The 19,520-nt window shown below is 51.7% G+C and overlaps 2 protein-coding genes across 3 annotated transcripts; one reads left to right on the top strand and one right to left on the bottom strand.

Annotated features, from left to right (window-relative positions):
- The first annotated feature begins 2,891 nt into the window (after positions 1–2,891).
- On the top strand, positions 2,892–6,312 carry ZNF784 (zinc finger protein 784). Its single transcript, XM_053608014.1, has 2 exons — positions 2,892–2,994; positions 4,431–6,312. Exons 1-2 carry the CDS (start codon positions 2,917–2,919, stop codon positions 5,319–5,321), a joined length of 969 nt encoding a protein of 322 aa, XP_053463989.1. The 5' UTR covers positions 2,892–2,916; the 3' UTR covers positions 5,322–6,312.
- Positions 6,313–8,439: 2,127 nt separating this feature from the next.
- Positions 8,440–19,151, bottom strand: ZNF865 (zinc finger protein 865). Of its 2 annotated transcripts, none has more exons than XM_053607523.1 (2): positions 18,614–18,745; positions 8,440–12,086 (listed from the first exon to the last, which is right to left on the bottom strand). In XM_053607523.1, the coding sequence occupies exon 2, from the start codon at positions 12,057–12,059 to the stop codon at positions 8,901–8,903; it is 3,159 nt and encodes a 1,052-aa protein (XP_053463498.1). In that variant the 5' UTR covers positions 12,060–12,086; positions 18,614–18,745; the 3' UTR covers positions 8,440–8,900. The 2 variants fall into 2 exon arrangements, with proteins under 2 accessions (XP_053463498.1, XP_053463497.1); XM_053607522.1 differs by lacking the exon at positions 18,614–18,745 and adding an exon at positions 19,016–19,151 and having other exon boundaries at positions 8,448–12,086.
- Positions 19,152–19,520: the final 369 nt, after the last annotated feature.

The following is a 19,520-nucleotide window of genomic DNA, read 5'->3' on the forward strand; positions in this document are numbered from 1 at the left end:
AACTCCCAGGTGTATCACTCATAGAAAATTCCCTTTGAATTCAAACAAGTAAGAGCAAGAATGTCATGGCATTATTGCAATTTGCAATACTAAAAATCCCACTAGCCTAATGTGGTGTTTTGTGCCTGGGGTCCCAGCTACTCAGGAGGCTGAGGTAAATGGATCAGTTGAGCCTAGGAGTTTAAGGCTGTAGTGAGCTATGAGTGCACCATTGCACTTCAGCCTACGTGACTGAGTTAGACTCTGTCTCTTAAACAAAAACTTGTAACTAACCTAATATTTATCAACAGGAGAATAAACAAATAAATATATGCAATGTGGTATAATCATCAGTCGGATATCACACCAGCATTGCCAGTGAGTGAGTAGAGTATATAACATGTTTCCATGTAGACAAATATAAAAACAACATTGAAGGCCAGGCGTGGTGGCTCACTCCTGTAACCCTAGCACTCTGGGAGGCTGAGGTGGGTGGATTGCCAGGTACCAGACCAGCCTGACCCAGAGTGAGACCCCATCTCTAAAAATAGTTGGGCTTTGTTGTGGCCGGTGCCTGTAGTCACTACTGCTCAGGAGGCTGAGGTAAGAGAATCAACTGATCCCAAGAGTTTGAGGTTGCTGTGAGCTATGATGGTACAGCACTCTACTGAGGGTAGACTCTGTCTCAAAAAAAAACCAACGATGGTAAAGGAGAAAAAAGTTAGAGACAGTTACACTGAAATAGTATAATTCATTATAAATCTTTTTAACTAGTATAGTTAAATTAACTATAAATTTAACTGGTATAATTATAATAGTATAATTTATTATAAATCTTTTTAACTATGCATAGTATTATTATGGATAATATTACATAATTTCACATATGTAGCAAAATTTAAAAAGCATGCATGGCAATAATGAACAACAGATGCAAAGTTGAACAACCTCTGGAGAGGAGGAAGGAGCATGTATGGAGTGTTCATAGAAGGCTTAGATTGTATCTGCAACATATATTTTAAAGGCTTTTGTAAGTACAAGGTGTTGTGTATATTATTCTAAACCTTTTGTACATAGAAATTTGAGGTCTTTTGGTTACATGCACAGTTACTTTTGGTTACTTTTGCACAGTTTGAGTGAAGGTTATAATTGTGTCCATCCCACAGATAGCCTTATATTTGTTTGGTTTGGTTTTATGTTGTTTTTTATTTTTGCTACAGAGCGTACTTTGTCACTCTCAGTATAGTACCATGGCATCATAGCTCACAGTAACCTCAAACTCTCGGGCTCAAGAGATCCTCTTGCCTCAGCCTCCCAAGTATCTGGGACTACAGGCCCTCACCACAATGCCTGGCTATTATTATTAATTTTTTTTTTTTTTCAGTTTTTGGCTGGGGCTAGGTTTGAACCTGCCACCTCCTGCATATGGGACCGGCGCCCTACTCCGTTGAGCCACAGGCACCGTCCACCGGCTTTTTTTTAAGAGATGGGGGTCTCACTCTTGTTCAGGCTGGTCTTGAACTTTTGAGCTCGAGCAATCCACCCACCTTGGCCTCCCAGAGTGCTAGGATTATGGGTATGAGCCACTGCACCCGGCCATAGAAATACTTTTTAATGAAATACAATTAAGGGATTCTCTCTATATGTTAAAATAAAATAGGTTATGCTGCAGTAACAACCCCAAAGCTCAGTAGCTTAACACAACGAACATTTATCTTAAATGCTACATGTCTAATGCAGTTCAGCACCAATGCAGGTGTATAAATAAGACCCCTTTTATGTGTGTCAGTCAAAGTAGATTTTGCTGCAGGAAAAACAACCTCAAAGTTCAGTGGCTCAGCACCACAAACATTTATTTTAAATGCCATATATGCAAGGCAGGCTAGCTCCGGGTTTCTGTTTATTGCACTCACTCTGGAACTCAGGCTGATGGAAACTTCACTGCAATCAATGATTCACTACCACAGAGCAGTAGGAATGGAAGATTGTTCATGGATCCACAACTGGTAGTGCCTCCTGAAGGCCCAAACATCACTTTCATTTACATTTCATTAGTCAAAGAAAATCACATGGCCACATCTGACTTCAAAAAATGTAATCCTATCTTGTTCCCTGAAGAAACAAGAGGGCGCCAACCCCATATACCGGAGGTGGCGGCTTCAAACCCGGCCCCGGCCAATAAAACAGGAAATGTAGGCATGATTGAAACATTTAGGCATCCCCTACCCTGCCCTTCCAAAAAACACCATTTAAGGACGTTTCAAATTCTTCCATATCTCTTTTCTCAGTGGGTTTACAGCACTTCTATAGTTCTATACAGAAGAAAGGCGAATGGTCCGGAGAAGCATAGTGACTTATCCAGGGTCACACAGCCAAGAATGAATAAATTGGATGGCTCAGAAGAGCCCTGTCCTTGGTGCTGCGGAAAGCCCTCTTCTTTGAGCTTTCCTACCAAACTCCAGACTAACTTTCGGACTTTTGCTTCTTCTCAGGACCACCTGTGTTGATGTTCACTGAGTATCTTTCTTTGCATCTCTTTTTTAAAATCCTTACAATTATACACTTGGCATCATTCCATTACCACGATCCAAGCAGAGACAGTAGCCGCAAAACGTTTACTGAAAACAAAACAAAAGTTATCAATCTCCAGAGCTTCTGTTCTGCTTGTGTTGATTTAATAGGGACGTTCAAATTTGTTCCCGGAGTGGCACAGGCACCCAAATGCCACACCGAGTCTCTCATCTCGCGGAAACCCACAGGTCACTAGAAAGGAAATAAACTCGGGTTGCCCAGGGTTCCGCCTCCCTCGGAACGCCCCACCCCCGTCCCCGCGCCACGCCTCTCTGCAGTGCGCCTGCGCAGTAGTTCCTGCTCCAGCCTGAGGCCCACCCCCTTTCCGAGAGACCATTGGCCTCAAGGGCGGGGCTTGGGCACAAGATGGCTGCCGCGCGCCTGGAGCCCCCTAGTCCAAGCTCACGGACCTTGGAGTCACGTTCCCCGGAGCCACGGGACTTGGTGCGGGCGAGGAAGGGGCCGGGTGGCTCGAGGAGGGAGGAGGTCACAGTGCATGAGGCCGGGTCGGGGCAGAGGCGGGGAAGGTATTAAGGGCTCTGGCTCTGGGGGGGTGGGGCTTCTCGGGGTTGAGCGAGGGGCGGGGCTCAGGGAGGAGCCTATGGGGTGGGCGTGGGGGGGAAGAGAGGAGCCTGAGTGGTCAGGCCCTGAGGATGGTGAGGTCTACAGGGCGATTTGGGGTCCCGCAAGGGAGGGCCTGGGGGAGAAGCTTTCAGAGACTTTCTAGGACTAGTGAACTTGGAAGGTTTGGGAAGATGATGCTGAAAGGTTGGGGTGGGGAGATGATTGTTCAGGGGTCTGAATAATGAACCTCAAATGCCCTAGGGAGGATTTGAGGGTAGTAGTTTGTGCTCCAGGTGATTCTGGAACCTCTTCCGCTTTCCCTCAGTATTGGAGAATAACTGCAGATATTCGTCAACTAACATTTACAGAGCTCCTACTTGGGCTCTGTTAAGAGAGGTGCCTGAGACAGACAAGGGCTGTGTTCTCATGAAGTTTGTAGTCTAGTGAGGGGAGAGAGACAACACGTGGAATTTATTGTAATATGTCTTAGAAAGGAAATAAAAAGTGAGCAGATAGAGTGGGAGCAGGGTAGTTCAATTTAGGTGAAAGAAGTCAGCTGGATGCTGGTCTTATTTACTCTTGGGTCAAAAAGAAGCAGGAGCGAGATCATGGTGGACGTCATAGTGATGATTTTGGGTTTCAGGTGCAACTGGGGTCTTGAGTGGGAACAGTATCTTGATCTGATTTACATTTTCTTTTTTTTTTTTTTGGAGACAGTCTTATTTTGTCACCCTCGGTAGAGTGCCGTGGTGGCATCATAGCTCACAGCAGTCTCAAACTCTTGGGCTTAAGAGATTCTCTTGTCTCAGCTTCCCAAGTAGCTGGGACTACAGGCCCTGCCACAACGCCCGGCTATTTTTAGACACTGGGTCTTTTCTCTGGCTCAGGCTGGTCTCAAACCTGTGAGCTCAGGCAATCCACCCACCTTGATCTCCCAAAGTGCTAGGATTACAAGCATGAGCCACCTCGCCTGCATTTTCAAAAGATCGTTCAGGCTACTCTAAGGAGGTGGATTATAAGGGGGCAGGAACAAGAACAAAGACTCCCCTTTAGTAAGTTTCTTTCAGTGTGGAGGCAAAAAAAGATGGGGGTTTAACTAGGGTGGAGGAGAGAAAAGGCTGTGTTCATGATATATTTTGGACTGAAGAAGAACTATTGATGGGGACGTAGGAGAATCTTGGAGGATGGAGAACATGATCTAGAAAGTGAGGGGCTCAGGAGGCTACAAAGAAGAGGGACCTTTTAATAAATAGGGGCATTTGGGGGAGGTTTTGAGGCAGGGTCCATAGGCTCCTCTTTCTTCTTTCCCTGTCCAGGTCCTGGTGCCTGATGATAGCCGCTCCATCACACCCCCCAGTGACCTCATCGAGATCCAGGTGGTGAAGGTGACTGACACCACGCTGGTGCCTGAACCCCCGGAGCCAGGTTCTTTTCACTGTGCCTTGTGCCCAGCTGCCTTCCGGCTGGTTTCCGATCTGCTGTTCCATGAACATGGCCACCTGGCAGGGGCTGAAGGAGGAAGGCAGGGTGGGGACCCAAGCCGGTGTCATGTGTGTGGCCACAGCTGCGCGGGTCCTGCCAGCCTCCGTGCCCACTACAGCTTGCATACGGGAGAGCGGCCCTACCGCTGCCCGCGCTGCCCTCGTGCCTTCAAGGCCTTGGCGCCTCTGCTCCGGCACCAGCACCGACACGGGGTGGAGCCAGGGAGCTCTCAGAGGCCTCCAGAAACTACACCAATTGGAGAACAGAGGCCCGGAGTGCCCCAGGAAAGGTCGGAGGTAGTGATGGCAGCAGCAGCTGCGGGTGCGGCCGTGGGGAAGCCTTTTGCCTGCAGGTTCTGCGCCAAGCCCTTCCGCCGCTCCTCAGATATGCGAGACCACGAGCGCGTGCACACAGGCGAGCGGCCATACCACTGCAGCATCTGTGGCAAGGGCTTCACACAGTCCTCAGTGCTGAGCGGCCACGCCCGCATCCACACAGGCGAGCGCCCCTTCCGCTGCAGCCTCTGTGACCGCACTTTCAACAATTCTTCCAACTTCCGAAAGCACCAGCGTACCCACTTCCATGGGCCAGGGCCTGGGCTGGGAGACTCTGGAGGCCAGTTGGGGTCAATAGCTGAGGGGTCCAGGAGCGGGTGTGGGGGAAGGGACACTCTGGAAGAGGGGCATGGAGAGACAGCGAAAGTGAAGACGGAAGTTGACCAGTAGTCTGGGAGAGCTAATGCAGGCTCTCCACACCACAGTAGGAGGTAGACTACAGGGGGGTGGGGATGGGAAAGAGGATGCAAGGGACAGAAGAGGAGAGATTGGGGGAGAAACGACAGTTAATGGGGTGAGCCATGAGCAGTTACCATTGGCCAACAGAGGGCAAGAGTCAGGTTCCACACTCCCACAAGCTCATACAGCACATCTGCTCTCAGAGGAAGGGACAGATGTTGCCTTGTGGGTTCCCAGCTAAAGGCAAGGAACATGGGCTGCATTTCTCTACCCCATTTGCCTTGTCATTGGGTTATCTTTGTGCAGGACACAGCCTGTCATAACAGAGCCTGGGCACTGCAAATGGGGAGCCAGGGTTGAGTGGAAACCTGAGAATCTGGTACCATCATAGTAGTCCTGGTGTAGTCCTTCTGAAATTTTTTTTGTTTGGAGGGGTGCCTAGAATGGACTAGGATGGAATCTTTTGCCTACCTCATTGGATTGCACTGGACCTGGGGTGTCTGCCCACCTTCAGGCAGAAGACACCCATCAGGTGGTCTTAAAGATTGGATCCTGTCACCTCAAAGCCAGAAGGGCCCCAAGTCACAGCTCAGAGCACTTGAGCCTCAAGGATGTAAGCCTGATGATAGGCTCTTGATTCTAAGAGCAGCTGCCCCCACCCCCATGATGGTCCCTCCATAACCCATTCAGACTCTTCTTTGGAGGCAAGCAACTACCTAATGCCCCTCCCCACCCCCAAGCTGTAGGCTCAGAGCCTGTGATCCCCCCACATCTACAAAGTAGCCTCGGGTTTCTCTAATTTCCTCCACTCCCAACTTAAAGCAAACAATTTACTGCCTAGTCCCAGGCAATCCCAAAGCAAAAATGGCTGATTGGTGCCATGGTGGGCTGGCCAAGGGTGACAGGAGGGCCTGGGAGCTGGAGGTGAAAAACCTCCAGTTCTGTTCCTATTAAAGGACCTTCTGAAGGGTTTCTCTATGTCAGTCTTGTATTCTGGTGTCTGTTTGGGGGTGGGGTGGGGGAAGAGGGGCCACATTATGGTCTTGCCACCAGCAGCAAATTGCATGAAATCTCTCACCAAACCTGTTTCCTCAGTGTTAGAATGGGGGTGAATAGGCTTCAGCTATTTGGAAATGTTATGTGGTTCATTGGGGAGAGGAGGGGGCAGTAAGGAGTCAGGAAGTTTAGCAAAATGCAAGGACTCCTGTGATTGATGTGCTTGTACAGGAGGGAGTGTCCCTGATTTGCATACCTTTCTGTTCACTCAGTAATCCCCATGAGATAACCCAGGGACAACTGTGAACAGAGCTTATTCTGTTTTCCCCAAAGAAACATCTGGGTGCCATCGGCACCATTACCCAAACTAGATACATGCGCAGTTCCTTAAGCCTTTCCCCATCCATGTATTTAATCCCTATCAATTTCCCTCATTTAAGCCAGTTAAATATGTGTGGAATCTGAACACACCTTTACATCATCACTGCCCTTGCAGACCAAGCCAACAGTGACCTCACATCCAGATAGATACCTGAGCAGGCCCTGCCTGTTCCATGTTCTGTGCTGCAGCCAACAACCCACAGTTCTTTGTAGCTTTAAGAATCATTCACAAACACGAACACTTCCTGGAGCTGAGTGGAAATGTAAATAAATGGGTCAGGTTCAAGGGTGAAACCACCAGCAAGGTGAAATAAGGGCAACTGATACTTGAGCTCAGTGTTGGGATTCAATAAAAGGTAATGGGAATTTGGTGGCAAACTGGAGACGGAATGTCCCATTAGAAGTGGGTAATGGCTACTTAGCTCTGGGGGGATGCAGATTGGATTGCTAGATCTTTCAAAATTTTCAGAAGTTCCATTATTTCACGTTGTGTAAAACCTTTTGATTTCCCAATGTTGGCAACTAAGTCAAACTTCATTTTTTAAAAGTGCATAGAGACAAAGTGTGTTTGGTGACCACATGCTGCCAGTTTCCAGCCTTTTATCCTGCAGAATCACCTAGGCCCCACAACTGGGAATTCTAGACATTTCAGGCCCAGCCCTCCCTGCCCCCACGCCCACAGGCACACCTCAACCTCCAGCCATGCTCATCTGAAATTCTCCAGAACACTTGGGTTTAGTTCAACAAACTAAACCTCTTGTATGGAAACCTTTGCCCAGTGAGTTCCTATTGTCTGATGTCATCATTCAGATATCATTTTTTCCCCTAGAAAGTTTTTGTAGCCCCTCTGCAATCTGATAAAGTCACTTTTCTGTGCTCACCCATCCTCCAGGAAGACTTCCATGCTCTGAATACTGTGACATTCCCCTTCCATGTCACTTTGATCCCTGGAATTTTGGCACTAAGTCTGTTTCATTCTGTACATTTCACTTGTACATAGTGGACAACTGGACTTGCCCAGGCAGCATCCTCTTACTTGGTTTCATCTTCTAGTTTTAGTATTGAGGTACCAATACTAAAGTCATTATTTGGAATGAAGTCCAAATAATGCCGTGGGTTTGCTAAGTGTTCCTGGAACTCCTTGGTTTTTAAGGACACCAGGACCCTCTTCTGACAAATGATATCAGTGAACACACACTCCCAGGCACATATCTCGCTATTTTGAGAACCAGAATGAAAGCTGGTAGATAGGCTTTGGAGTCTTCCAAATCAATATCCTAGAGGAGCAGGTGCTGTACCTAAGCTGTGTAGGAAGCTCGGGGCTTCGCATGGCTGCAGCACAGCAGTGGATGGACCGGTCTCTTCCGTTGTAGTTGAGGTTGAGGGGCACACCCAACATATTTCCTTAGGTCCCAGATCAAGGGTTGGCAGTCAGGAGGCTTCAGGGAATGGTGGCACATTGAACAAAGGCTGAAAGCATCACCAAGGGGACGAGATCCAGGTACCTTAAGTCACTTCCTGACTGCAGACTCACCTGTCTTGTTCATGTCAATTTACCCAACTCACAAACTAATGCTGGGAATATGGTAAATCCTCAGTAAATTTCTGCTGAGTGAGAGCCTGTGAGGCAAAGATACAAGGGAACCAAAATCCCAGGGGAAACAAAAGTTCTCACCCATACTTTCCCATTGCTTAATCTCCACTCTCCCTGGGATGCAAGGATGGACTTCAGAGGCCCTGTTAATAGGATTTATTATTCTCCGCTCCGTACAAGCCGCGTCTGCCACCCACCCCCCACCCTACAATCCAAAAGAGCACCCAGCCACCCCCCTTGTGCCATCCCAACCCTGCTCCTATTTCCCTGTCTGGCCAGATTCACAAGGAAGGGGGAGGGACATCTCCACCAAAGCTTACTGGGGGCAGAATGCTGCTGGAGGGGGCGCCCATGAGGGTTACAAATTAGGGTTGGAAGAAGGGTCAAGTTCAGTGTCTGATGAGATGAGGGGAGGGCAGAAAGGTCCAAGAAGGGAGTGATTCAGTCTTGAATTTGTAGAGCATGGGCTCCAAAGGAGGACAATCCATCCGAAGTCCCAAAGGATGGGACAATGGCAACGAAGGGAGGGTCTGGTCAGCAGCCTGGGAGGGGGAGTCGGGAAGGTCATCTGATTGGAGTGATGGATGGGAAAACTCCGGTCACGCATCCTTCCCAGCCAAGGTGCCCGCCCCTGTTCCAGGCCCCCCAAGGCCCTCAGCTTTGTGTGCCAGGCGGTGTTTCTTGAGGCCATAGGTGTTGGCGAAGCCCTCACCACAGGAGGAGCAGCGGAAGGGCCGGCCACCCTGGTGGGCCGCCAGGTGCTTACGGAAGTAGCCCGGATCCTTGAAGGCCTTGAGGCAAGCAGGGCAGCGGAGCTCAGGCCGTGGGGGCTCGTGGGCGCGCTGGTGGCGCAGCACGGAGCTCAGGTAGAAGAAGCCCTTGCCGCAGTGCTCACAGCGGTAGGCGCGCTCACCCAGGTGCAGCCGCTGATGCTCCAGCAGGTTGGAGCGGTAGCGGAAGGTCTTGCCGCAGGCACTGCAGCGCTGGGGCCGGGCCACAGCGTGTAGCCGCCGGTGCTCAGCTAGGCTGGATGACTGCGCGAAGCGCTTGGCGCACACTCCACACTTGAAGGCCCGCTCACCGGTGTGCACCACGCGGTGCTGCCGAAGGTACCAAGAGCGCAGGAAGCCCCGGCCACAAACTCCACACCGGTAGGGCCGCTGTTCCGTGTGGCAGCGCTGATGGCGCATCAACAGGGCCGCCTCCCAGAAGCGCTTCCCACACACCGGACAGCGGAAGCCCCGCTTCTGCCGGTGGCTGCGGCGGTGCAGAAGCAGATCGTAGGCACCGGCGAAGCTCTGGCCACAGAGGCCACATCCCAGGGTGCGTCGCACTAGGTGCACATACTTATGAGTTACGAGGCCCAGGAAGTGCTTGAAGCTCTGGCCACACGTGGCACAGCTGAAGCGCTCTTGCCCGGAGCTGGCGCTCCCGCCCGCACCCGCCACGGCTGCCCCACCTGCATCTTCGCCCCCAGACACCCCTGCCAGCGCCGCCACCGCTGCCCCCACCTCTCCAGCCAGCCCATTGTCCAGCACGCTGGTAGCATCAGCGCCACTGGAGCCGTCTGGAGCCTGGGGACCGCTGGGCGCGGGCGGGAGCAGGCGCTCAGGGGCAGCCTGGTGGACCAGCTTGTGCCACATGAGGTTCTCGATGAAGCCAAAGGTCTTGCCGCAGGCATCACAGCCATATGGCTTCTCGGACATGTGTGCCTCTTTGTGGCTCATGACGTGAAAGAGATCTGGGAAGTGCTCGCCACAGTCCGAGCAGGCGTAGCTCAGCCCATCAGTGGGCCCTGAGGACGCGGCCGAGGACCCAGGCCCACAGGCCCCTGGCGCGCCCTGGGTGGCCGGGAGTCCGGTGGCCCCAGCCAGGGCGCAGGGCAGCTGGAGCCGGTGCACCTGGCGGTGGCGGGTGAGGCTCTGTGGGTAACCGAAGACCTTGCCACAGAGCTCACACTTGTAGGGCCGCTCCCGCGTGTGCACTACGTGATGCTTGCTCAAGTGGAAGGACTCACGGAAACGCTTACCACACACGGGACACTGGTGGGGCTTCTCACCCGTGTGGATGCGTTCGTGGCGCTTTAGGGTCTCGCGGCGCCCAAAGCCGCGCCCGCAGATGCCACAGCAGAAAGTCTTTCCAGGGACGCTGGCGCTGGAGCCTCCTGCCCCGCTGGTCCCAGCCCCGCCGAGCAGCAGGGGGTGAGCCCCCAGGAGCGGGACCGGCACCGCGCCGTACACAACTGCAGCTGCGGCAGCTGCTGCCTTCTCGCTATCTGTGGCAGAAGGGTCAGGGGGCAGGAGATAAGGGCCAGGGGGAAAGGTGGGTGGGGGCTGCGGGACCGGGGCCGCCCCATCCTTGGGTGCATCGGCAGCGGTGGCAGGGGCATGGGCCGCCTTGTGCCGGAGCAGGCTCTGCGGGGCTGAGTAGGACTTGCCGCACAGGTCGCATGGGTACACTGGCCGTGGCCCCCCGGCACCCGCGCCTGCGTGTGCTGCCTGGTGCTTGAGCAGGTATGCAGCATCACGGAAGGCTTTCCCGCAGATGCCGCAGGGCAGGCGCAGGAGGTCAGCCGAGTGTGTCTTCACATGCCGCTTGAGGCTCTCCCTGCGGTTGAAGCTTTTACTGCACACTGAGCATGAAAAGGGCTTCTCACCGGTGTGTATGATCTGGTGCTGATGCAGGTGACTGGGCTTCTTGAAGACCTTCCAGCAGAGAGGACAGGCAAACGGGCCCTCGCTGCCCCCAGTGGCTGAAGGGGGCACCCCCCCACCTGCAGGGGCAGCAGGGGCAGTGTTCCCGTCCGCTGGGGGGGCAGGTGCCGCAGGCGTGGCTGGGGGGCCAGAGGACACGGTGGTGGGGACAGCAGCGACAGCAGTGGGCGTGGGCGCAGGGAGACCCAGGGGTGGTAGCGAAGGTCCGGGCTGGGGCGGGCCCCCTGCAGCTGGTGGCACATCCTTGTGGCAGCGGCGGTGGCGGATGAGGCTGGACACGTGGTTGTAGGTGCGGCCGCAGACTCCGCACTCATAGGGTCTCTCCCCCGAGTGCACCAACATGTGCTGGACCAGGTGTGAGGACTGCTTGAAGGACTTCTGGCACACGCCGCACGGGAAGCGCCGCTCCATCAGGTACTTGAGCCTCCGAAAGTACCCCTTGTCGTCCTTGGTGGGATCACAGACCGCCCCTGCAGTGGGCGCCTGCGGGGTGGGTGAGGGTGCCGGAAGCTGCCCTGGGGCCCCCGTGGGTGCGCCCAGCCCCGGTGTCACTCCCGGCCCAGAGGTGGGCCCTCCTCGCTTCAGATTCCCAAACAGATGCTGGTGTCCCGAGAGGTCAACGATGCCCCACTGCGGGGCAGGGAAGGCAGCATCAAATAGCGGGGGCGGGGGAGCTCCAAAGGTGGGAGGCAAGGCCGGATCGGGCTTCTTGGCTTGGGAAGAGGAGGAGGATGAGGAAGAGGAAGAGGAAGAGGACGAAGACGAGGAAGGCGCCTCTGCCTTGGGCTTGAAGGTCGACTGGGGTTGGTAGTCATACTGGGGGGGAGGGGGTTGGGGGGGAGGCTGGGGCGGGGGCCCGGGGGTACAGGGCAGGGCCGCCACGGCTTTGGCATGCTCCCCGTACAGTTCCATGGGTTCGAAACGCTGGTGGTTGAGGAATTCCAGGAAGTCGAAGGGGTAGCTCTGGAAGTGGACCCCGTCCTCTCCCCCTATGCCGCTGTTCCCGCCACCCCCGGCGCCACTGCCCGCTGGGTTTGTCTCCATCTCTGATGGGTGGGCAGACAGGAGACCCTGTGAAGAAGAGGATAGGGCTGAGGACATGGGCCAGGGCGCTGGGTCTCCCCAGCAAGCAAGGGGAGCTATGTGCTGAGGATGGAACCCATCCTCTTGCTGGATAGCCCCTTTCCCACCTTCCCTCTGGGCTCCCAGTTGTTTCCACTTCCTCTCCTCACCTCACCTCTGTGACCCCAACTCCCTCCTTTCTCCAATTCCTTCTACCTCTCCCCATCTTTTCTAGGGTCCTAACACAGCTTGTCCACCCCCAGATTCTCCCCTCCAGGCACCTGTGGTAGGCCTCCTTACTGTCCTCTCCTTCCTGGATTCTCATTATCCCTGCACCTAGGCAACTTGGTTCTCTTTTCAAACCTTCCCAGGCCTTCCTGTGTTTCCCTGCCCCCCTGCCCCCCACAGGCCCTTTGTTCTCATCCCCTCAGGTTCTGCCCCTGTAAAATGATGATAGTTTCTACTATACCAAACTATACATTTCTACTAAAATGATAATAATAGTTACTAATCTACTATAGAGAGATTAAGAGCATGGACTCTGGAGCCAGAATGGCAGGTTAGATCTAAGCCCTACCATTTTGTAGCTGTGTGACCATGGGCAAGTTATTGAACCTCTCTGTGCATTCCTTTCTTCATCCACAAATGGGGATGACAAAACACATGTCTACTCCACAGGGTTGTTGTGAAAATTTAAAAAGTTATGTGCAAGCTCTAAAGGTGGATGGTCCCCTACACGCACTCACTAAACAGAAAGTATTATCTTGTTATGATTGTCACTACCAGTAGTAGAAATAGGATAATCAAGGACAAGCCAAGAGAACTGGGAAAATGTTGAGGGGGATGGGAGTACCTTGTTTTAATACAAGAAGGAAAGGAGAGTCTGCTTGCCCAGGATAAATAAATACCTTACAGTAAGGGGGGCTGGCATTTAGTCAGAAGGCAGCCTAATAAAAGAAAACACACAGACCTGGGCTTTGAAAGACCTGGGTTTGCATCTCATCTCAGCTGGGATGCAAACTTTCTCCATGTTTTGAATGGGGCAGTAACCGCTACACTGCAGGAAGTGTCAAGGCATTCCAACAGAATATAATGAAATACATGTTATCAGCAGAGTGCACTCCATCCCCTGAGCTACCTGTCCCGGCAACGACATCATACACACAGCCAAACCTAGCAGCAGAAACAGAGAGCTTGTATCCCTGTCCTTACCTCTAGGGGGGCTTCTCCTGACCCCTCCACACCAGTCACTTTCTGGGGGGTTTTGTTTGTTTGTTTTTGTTTTTGAGACAGAGCCTCAAGCTGTCACCCTGGGTAGAGTGTCCTGGCATCACAGTTCACAGCAACCTCTAATTCCTGGGCTTAAGTGATTCTCTTGCCACAGCCCCCCAAGTAGACCAGTCACTTTCTGACACCTCCTTGAGGGTACTTTTCATTCTGGATTGCACTTCATACACTGTATGCACCCCACCTCCCCCACACCAGAACCTCAGCTCCTGTAATTGACCCCAAGTTCTTAGATTCACCCAGTAGCCTCCAGAAACACCTCCATCAAGTAGGTGGAAAGCCAGTGGGAGGAGGGCCCATTAATCTGGCCTGCTTCCCATCCACCAACTCTCCCCTCTGGGGACCTGCCTGACTCTGTACTCAGCCTACTGTGGGGGCCATGGAGCCTGCCAAAGCCTAGGCCCCTCATTCTCTCTCTGTCCAGCTTGTGCTCTCACAAGCTGGTAAAAGGTGTCTCCTCTGCCTCCACTGTACCCCCATCCTGGAGTTAGCTATTTTTAGTTTTCAGCTCTGGGTGTCCTTGCCCTTGGACAAGACTCAACCTCCCATGCCCTTCACACCCCCTCCATCTAATCTAATCTCTGGAAAGAGTAAAAGCATGGCTGGGGTAACTGAAAGACCATGGTTGGAACCTAAGTTGGGAAGAAGCTCTGAAAGAGACTTGAGTAGCTGGGGCAGAAAGCACAAGGCATAGGGGAGCAATATGGGTCTGATGGGGAACACAGCCACTGCCCTGGCTTACCTTTGCTAAAGCATATAATGACAACAGCTGTCAATGATGGCCATTTCCTATAAGCTCACCACTGTTTGAAGAATGTTACATTTATTAACTCTCTGAATACCTACAACTGTATGAAAGAGACTGTTGTCACTTCCCTTGGACATACAAGAACACTGAGGCACAGAGAGCCCAAGTGACTTGCCCAAGGTTAGAGTAACTAGATGGATGAGACTAAACCCCACTCCCACCCCTCCCCCCATGGGAATGCTTTACCAGGTTGTTCCCGGAGTGAAGGTGGGGGGAATGTGAGCAGGAGCCTTACATCAGGGTGCTCTCTGGATTGTAAGGAGTATTCATACAAATGGCCTAATGTGGGGGGATGAGGGTGGTTACTATTTCCTTGGCCTGGAACACTCTTCCCCAATTTCAATAAGGCTCCTTCCTGGGCCTCCTTCAGGTCAATACTCAGCTTTCCCTGACCTCCAACACTCTCTAGTCCTTCACTCGACTGCATTTTGTTCACCACAGCTATTTCCACTGACTTACTATGTATCCCTCTGCTGGGTGTTTATCGTCTGGTCCCTCAGTAAGAAAGCAAGGACTTGTTTGCCAAATGTGCTCCTAGTACTCAGCAAAGCACCTGGCTTGACAAATATTTGCTGATGTGTAAAAATGAAACAACACCTTACTTAAATTAACAATGGATCCTCAAAGACATTACAAATTTAAAAATGCTTTGTGATGAGTGAAAATGAAAACACAACGTAACACAGCTGAGATGAGCCAAAGCAGTACTCAGAGGGAAATGTATAGCTGTGAATGCCTTTATTGATAAATATTTGTGGGATAAGTGAAGGGATGAGACTAAGTTGACCAGACTATCAGAGTGAGGGATAGAGGGGTACATTCAGCAGAGATGATGATAACATGCAGGGTTGTCCCTAGAAAGAGGAATCCTGGGAGCAGGTTGTGTAGATGCTAAAGGGGATATGGTAATGGGGGATAGGATCCCACAGGCTTGTGATAATTTCCACTGTGAAATCAGAGACTCAAGACTTTTTTAAGGTAACTTGTCACAGGAAGGTTTTATACAGAGAGAGACATGATGGGGAGAGACCCCTGCTCCTTCCAAGGGGCAGAAGTCCCATGGCAACCATCTTCACAATGCTTGTTTATTGCTCAGCCACTTTGATATTTACCATTGCCTGGATGCCTCATCATAATCCTGTACCATTACTGGTGCCATTTTGTAAGTGGAGAAATTGAGCAGCAAAGGGGGGAGTCATTCCTGCAAGATCATGTAGCCAGGAAAGGGGAAGCAGGTATTTGATTCCAGGTCTTTCAGATGCCAGGCCCTGTGGGCTATTCTGCTGCAACAAAGCTGCCTGTGATGAAATTCTAGTCTGTTAATAACAATAATGGTAACATAACATATAACATTGAATGAGTGATTTCTACAAGCCAAGTACTCTTTTAAATCCTTTACATGTGTTCACTCAATGAATCCCCCCAACAACCCTAGAAGATGATTACAATTTTTGACTCTGAAATACAGAGGCAAAGACTGAGGGCAAAGAGGTAAATTTCATCTTCCAAAGTCACACTGCTAACAAATGTCAGGGCCAGGAGTTGAAGACAGACAATGGGGCTCAAGAGTCCATGCTCTTACCTGATAAACTCTGATGTCTGTCAAGATTTTACCTTCCAAAATGAAGATTCCCCATGCATGTTATAGAAATATGCACTGTTCCACCTGCCTCCCTGCCACCTAATACCAAGTCTTGTGGCTTGACCCAACACCAGGACAAGCCACTCACATATGCGGAACTCTAACAAGCATTGTGCTGGGTGCCTTATGTGGCTTTCTCATTCAAACTTCACAATGAACTCATACAATAAGTATTACTGTTATTCCCATTTTACTGACAGAAAGACTAAAGCAAGCCTTATCCTTCATCTGCTCAAAAGTCTGAAGTAACCCCAACTCATTCAAAGTAAGCACCGGAGTCTTTACAATGACCTCCACAGCCGGCAGTCTCATGGTTACTCCTCCAATGTGCCACCTCCATTCCTACCCCCCAAGTCTTGCACTGGCTGTTGCTTCTGCCCGAAATGTTCTGACTCACAGGTATCCACCTGTTCACTCCTTCACCTCCATTTGTCAGTGAGGTAAGGCTCTCAGTAACCACTGCTACCTGTTGCTCAGGCTCACACTCCTGACCTTCCTTATCTTCCTTCAGTTCTCTCTTGACCATTCAACATCTGTGACACCATATATTCTACTTCACTGCCTGTTTGCTGGTCTCCCCAGACAAAGGGTCAGGTTCATGAAGGCAAGCACTTGTGCCCGTTTTGTTCATTCTCTGTCCCCAAGATGGAGTTCCTGGCTACATAAGCATTTGTTGAATAAGGGAATGAGGTTAGGAAAAGAGGGAGTCATTGGCTCAAAGCTGTAAACCCTAGGGAATCCAGGGATAGTCTTCTTCACTCCTGGCTGGAGAAGCTATTGTGAGCAAACCCCTGGTGGGCTACAGTTGTCCAGAAGAGGGGAATTTACACTCAGGTGCAACTTTCTAGTCTGTGGCTTTTTTGAAGGACAAGATGACAAGACATAGAAATCTTCTGAGAAGCCTTCCTGAGACCATAACTCCCATCTCCATCCCTTATATCTAAAGTCTTTTACTGCATACATGCATATATGTTTTGTTTTTTAATCAGCTAGCATATCCAGTCCATGAGAACAGAGATTTTTGTCTATATTATTTTCTGCTGCAACCTCAGTACGAAGTAGGTGTTGAACAATTGTTTATGAATAAACACAGAATTGTGGGAGAGGATGAATGAAGAACATTCTGACCTTGGTAGAGCTGACAAAGGCCAGATAATTTACTCCCATATCCTCACCTCCAAGGCTCTCCCTCCTCTTGTTCTTTCCTTCAGTTCTTATGCTCCAACCTCACTGGGCTCCCTTGCTGCTCCTCCATTTACCACCATCAGAGCCACCTCAGGGGTTTTGCAAGTACGTTCCCTCTGCCTGTTCACCCAGACCAGTGGTTCTCAACCTTCCTAGTGCCGTGGCCCTTTAATACAGTTCCTGTGGGCCGGACCCACAGGTTGAGAACTGCTGACCCAGACGATTTGGGTGGCGAAAATATCTCTTGTAATTGAGGTTTCACCCCTGAAGTAACTCATCAGGCTCTCAGAGAACCCACTGAACAGCATTTCTCTTATTTACTTGTTCTCATCTGTCTTCTTTCAACTGACTGTAAATTCCCACAGACCTGCGTGCATCTCTTTCCACATGGCTGTATGACTGGAGCTAGAACAGTGAATATTCACTCAATGAAGAGTGAATGCCCAAGAAAAAGAGGTCACACTCTAGTGATGCTAAGGAATCCACAGTGATGACATGACACCTGAGTGAAAAGCTACAGGTCAGGACAAGAGTTGATGATGCTCAGGACACAAGAACATTCTGAGAGGGAAAACTCACTGCCTCACTGCAGGGCACTGTTCTGTGGCAAAAGTAAAGAAGACAGGAGCTGACCAGGGTGAGGAAGACCTAGAGGTGGGGCAGGAGTATTTTACCGAAGCCTGGAGCTGAGATAAAAGACTCCTGCTGAGGCATTTCTGGAGCTGAGGTATTTCTACCTGCCGGGGCAGGTAGGGTGTGAATATCAATGAACTCAAGAGGGAGCTGTTCCACTGGGGGGAGTCGATCTGAAAAGGTAGTCTAAAGATAAATCACTAGGGCAGCGGTTCTCAACCAGTGGGTCGTGACCCCTTTGGGGGTCTCCTGCATATCAGATATTTACATTACGAGTCATAACAGTAGCAAAATTACAGTTATGAAGTAGCAACAAAAATAATTTTATGGTTGGGAGTCACCACAACATGAGGAACCGTATTAAAGGGTCGCGGCATTAGGAAGGTTGAGAACCACTGCACTAAGGAGTCTGCAGGAGGGAAAAAGGCATTGTTAGTGCTGACCAGAATGTAAACTATTTTTACATCAACGAAGGGGACTTTCAGGGCAGGATGGTTAGGAGCTCGTTGTGGAGACTGTGTATGGATAGAGATAATGTGTGGCATTTCTGCAGCAAAGCACTAATGCAACACTCTGGAGGCAATCCTGCAAGGGATGCTAACAGAGGGTTCACGACCAGCTGCCCTACATGTCCAGGGGGGTAATGCTGGTGGCGTTTGGGGGCTATCCTGGAGGAAGTAAAGAGGGGCACTATGCGGAAGGAATCTTATGAGAAAGCACTAGTTGGAGGCCCTGGGAGCAGTTTAGAGGATCGCCACGAATAAAAGCGCTTTGGCAGTCGTCCCATCTGGGGGCGTTCGTGGGGGAGATCTCTGGAGTGGTCTTATGAGGGAGCAGTGATTGGGGGGGCCCCTGGCAAGGGCCTGGAGAAGCACTGACATCATGGGGTTGGAGGGATGTTCTGGGAACCAGGACGGGCCTGGGCGAGGCCCCCCGCCCCCGCTGCCCCCAGACCCCCGGGCCATACTTCCCGTCACTCACCGGCGCCGGGGTCTCCGCCGGGAGGAGGCCGAGGAGGCGGAAGAGATGCCGCCGCTCCGGGGAGACCCGAGGGCCCGACCGGAAGTGCCGCCCCCTCCCCCCCTCCCCGGCAGCCCCGCGCCGCCCGCCTGCCAGCCCGCCCGGAAGCGGAAGTCGCGCCTGTTCCTCTGGCGCCTGCGTGGAGGATCGGAAAGAGGAGGCGTGGCGGCGACCAAGGGGAAAAGCGCTCTTGCGCACTGGCTTAAGAACGAGGGCGGGGGCGGGGGAAGCTTAAGGCCACTTCCGAAGAGCGAGCTGAGCCAAGGACGCCTGCGCCTGTGTGCCCGCGCGCCCGCCTCTTCTTGGGGCACGCCCACTCACTCCGGACATCCGGTTAAGCCACACCTCTCGGTCAGGGCTCACATGTAAGCTCCGTCCTCGATTCTGAACCACGCTCATTTCACAGTTTAACTATCATAAGGTCTGCTTCTCGCTTCAAAATCTGTCCTCTTCTCCCCATCCTCACGCAATTTTTCCAGTTCTTCTCCTTCTCCAAGCCCCTACTCTTTAGGACTCCACCTCTCCCTTCTAGGCCACGCCCTCCTCTAAGATCCTTGGGCTGAGCCACGCCCCTTGCACTTTACACCCGCCCTTCTACCCCATGGCAATTAAGCTTTACCTCATAACTTTTTTTTTTGTTTTTTGTAGAGACAGAGTTTCACTTTATTGCCCTCGGTAGAGTGCCGTGGCGTCACACAGCTCACAGCAACCTCCAACTCCTGGGCTTAGGTGATTCTCCTGCCTCAGTCTCCCGAGTAGCTGGGACTACAGGCGCCCGCCACAACGCCCGGCTATTTTTTTGTTGCAGTTTGGCCGGGGCTGGGCTTGAACCCGCCACCCTCGGCATATGGGACTGGCGCCCTGTTCA

This window comes from Nycticebus coucang, chromosome 10, assembly GCF_027406575.1.
Source record: "Nycticebus coucang isolate mNycCou1 chromosome 10, mNycCou1.pri, whole genome shotgun sequence".
In the NCBI taxonomy this organism is placed as follows: domain Eukaryota; kingdom Metazoa; phylum Chordata; class Mammalia; order Primates; family Lorisidae; genus Nycticebus; species Nycticebus coucang.

Bases quoted from the DNA above. Each gene is read 5' to 3' on its own strand.
- ZNF784 (XM_053608014.1), top strand. From the start codon at position 2,917: ATGGCTGCCGCGCGCCTGGAGCCCCCTAGTCCAAGCTCACGGACCTTG. The intron at 2,995-4,430 runs GTGCGGGCGAGG...TTCCCTGTCCAG, and splicing joins CCCCGGAGCCACGGGACTTG to GTCCTGGTGCCTGATGATAG.
- ZNF865 (XM_053607522.1), bottom strand. From the start codon at position 19,051: ATGAGCGTGGTTCAGAATCGAGGACGGAGCTTACAT. The intron at 12,087-19,015 runs GTGAGCCCTGAC...TCTTCTTCACAG, and splicing joins ATCGAGGACGGAGCTTACAT to GGTCTCCTGTCTGCCCACCC.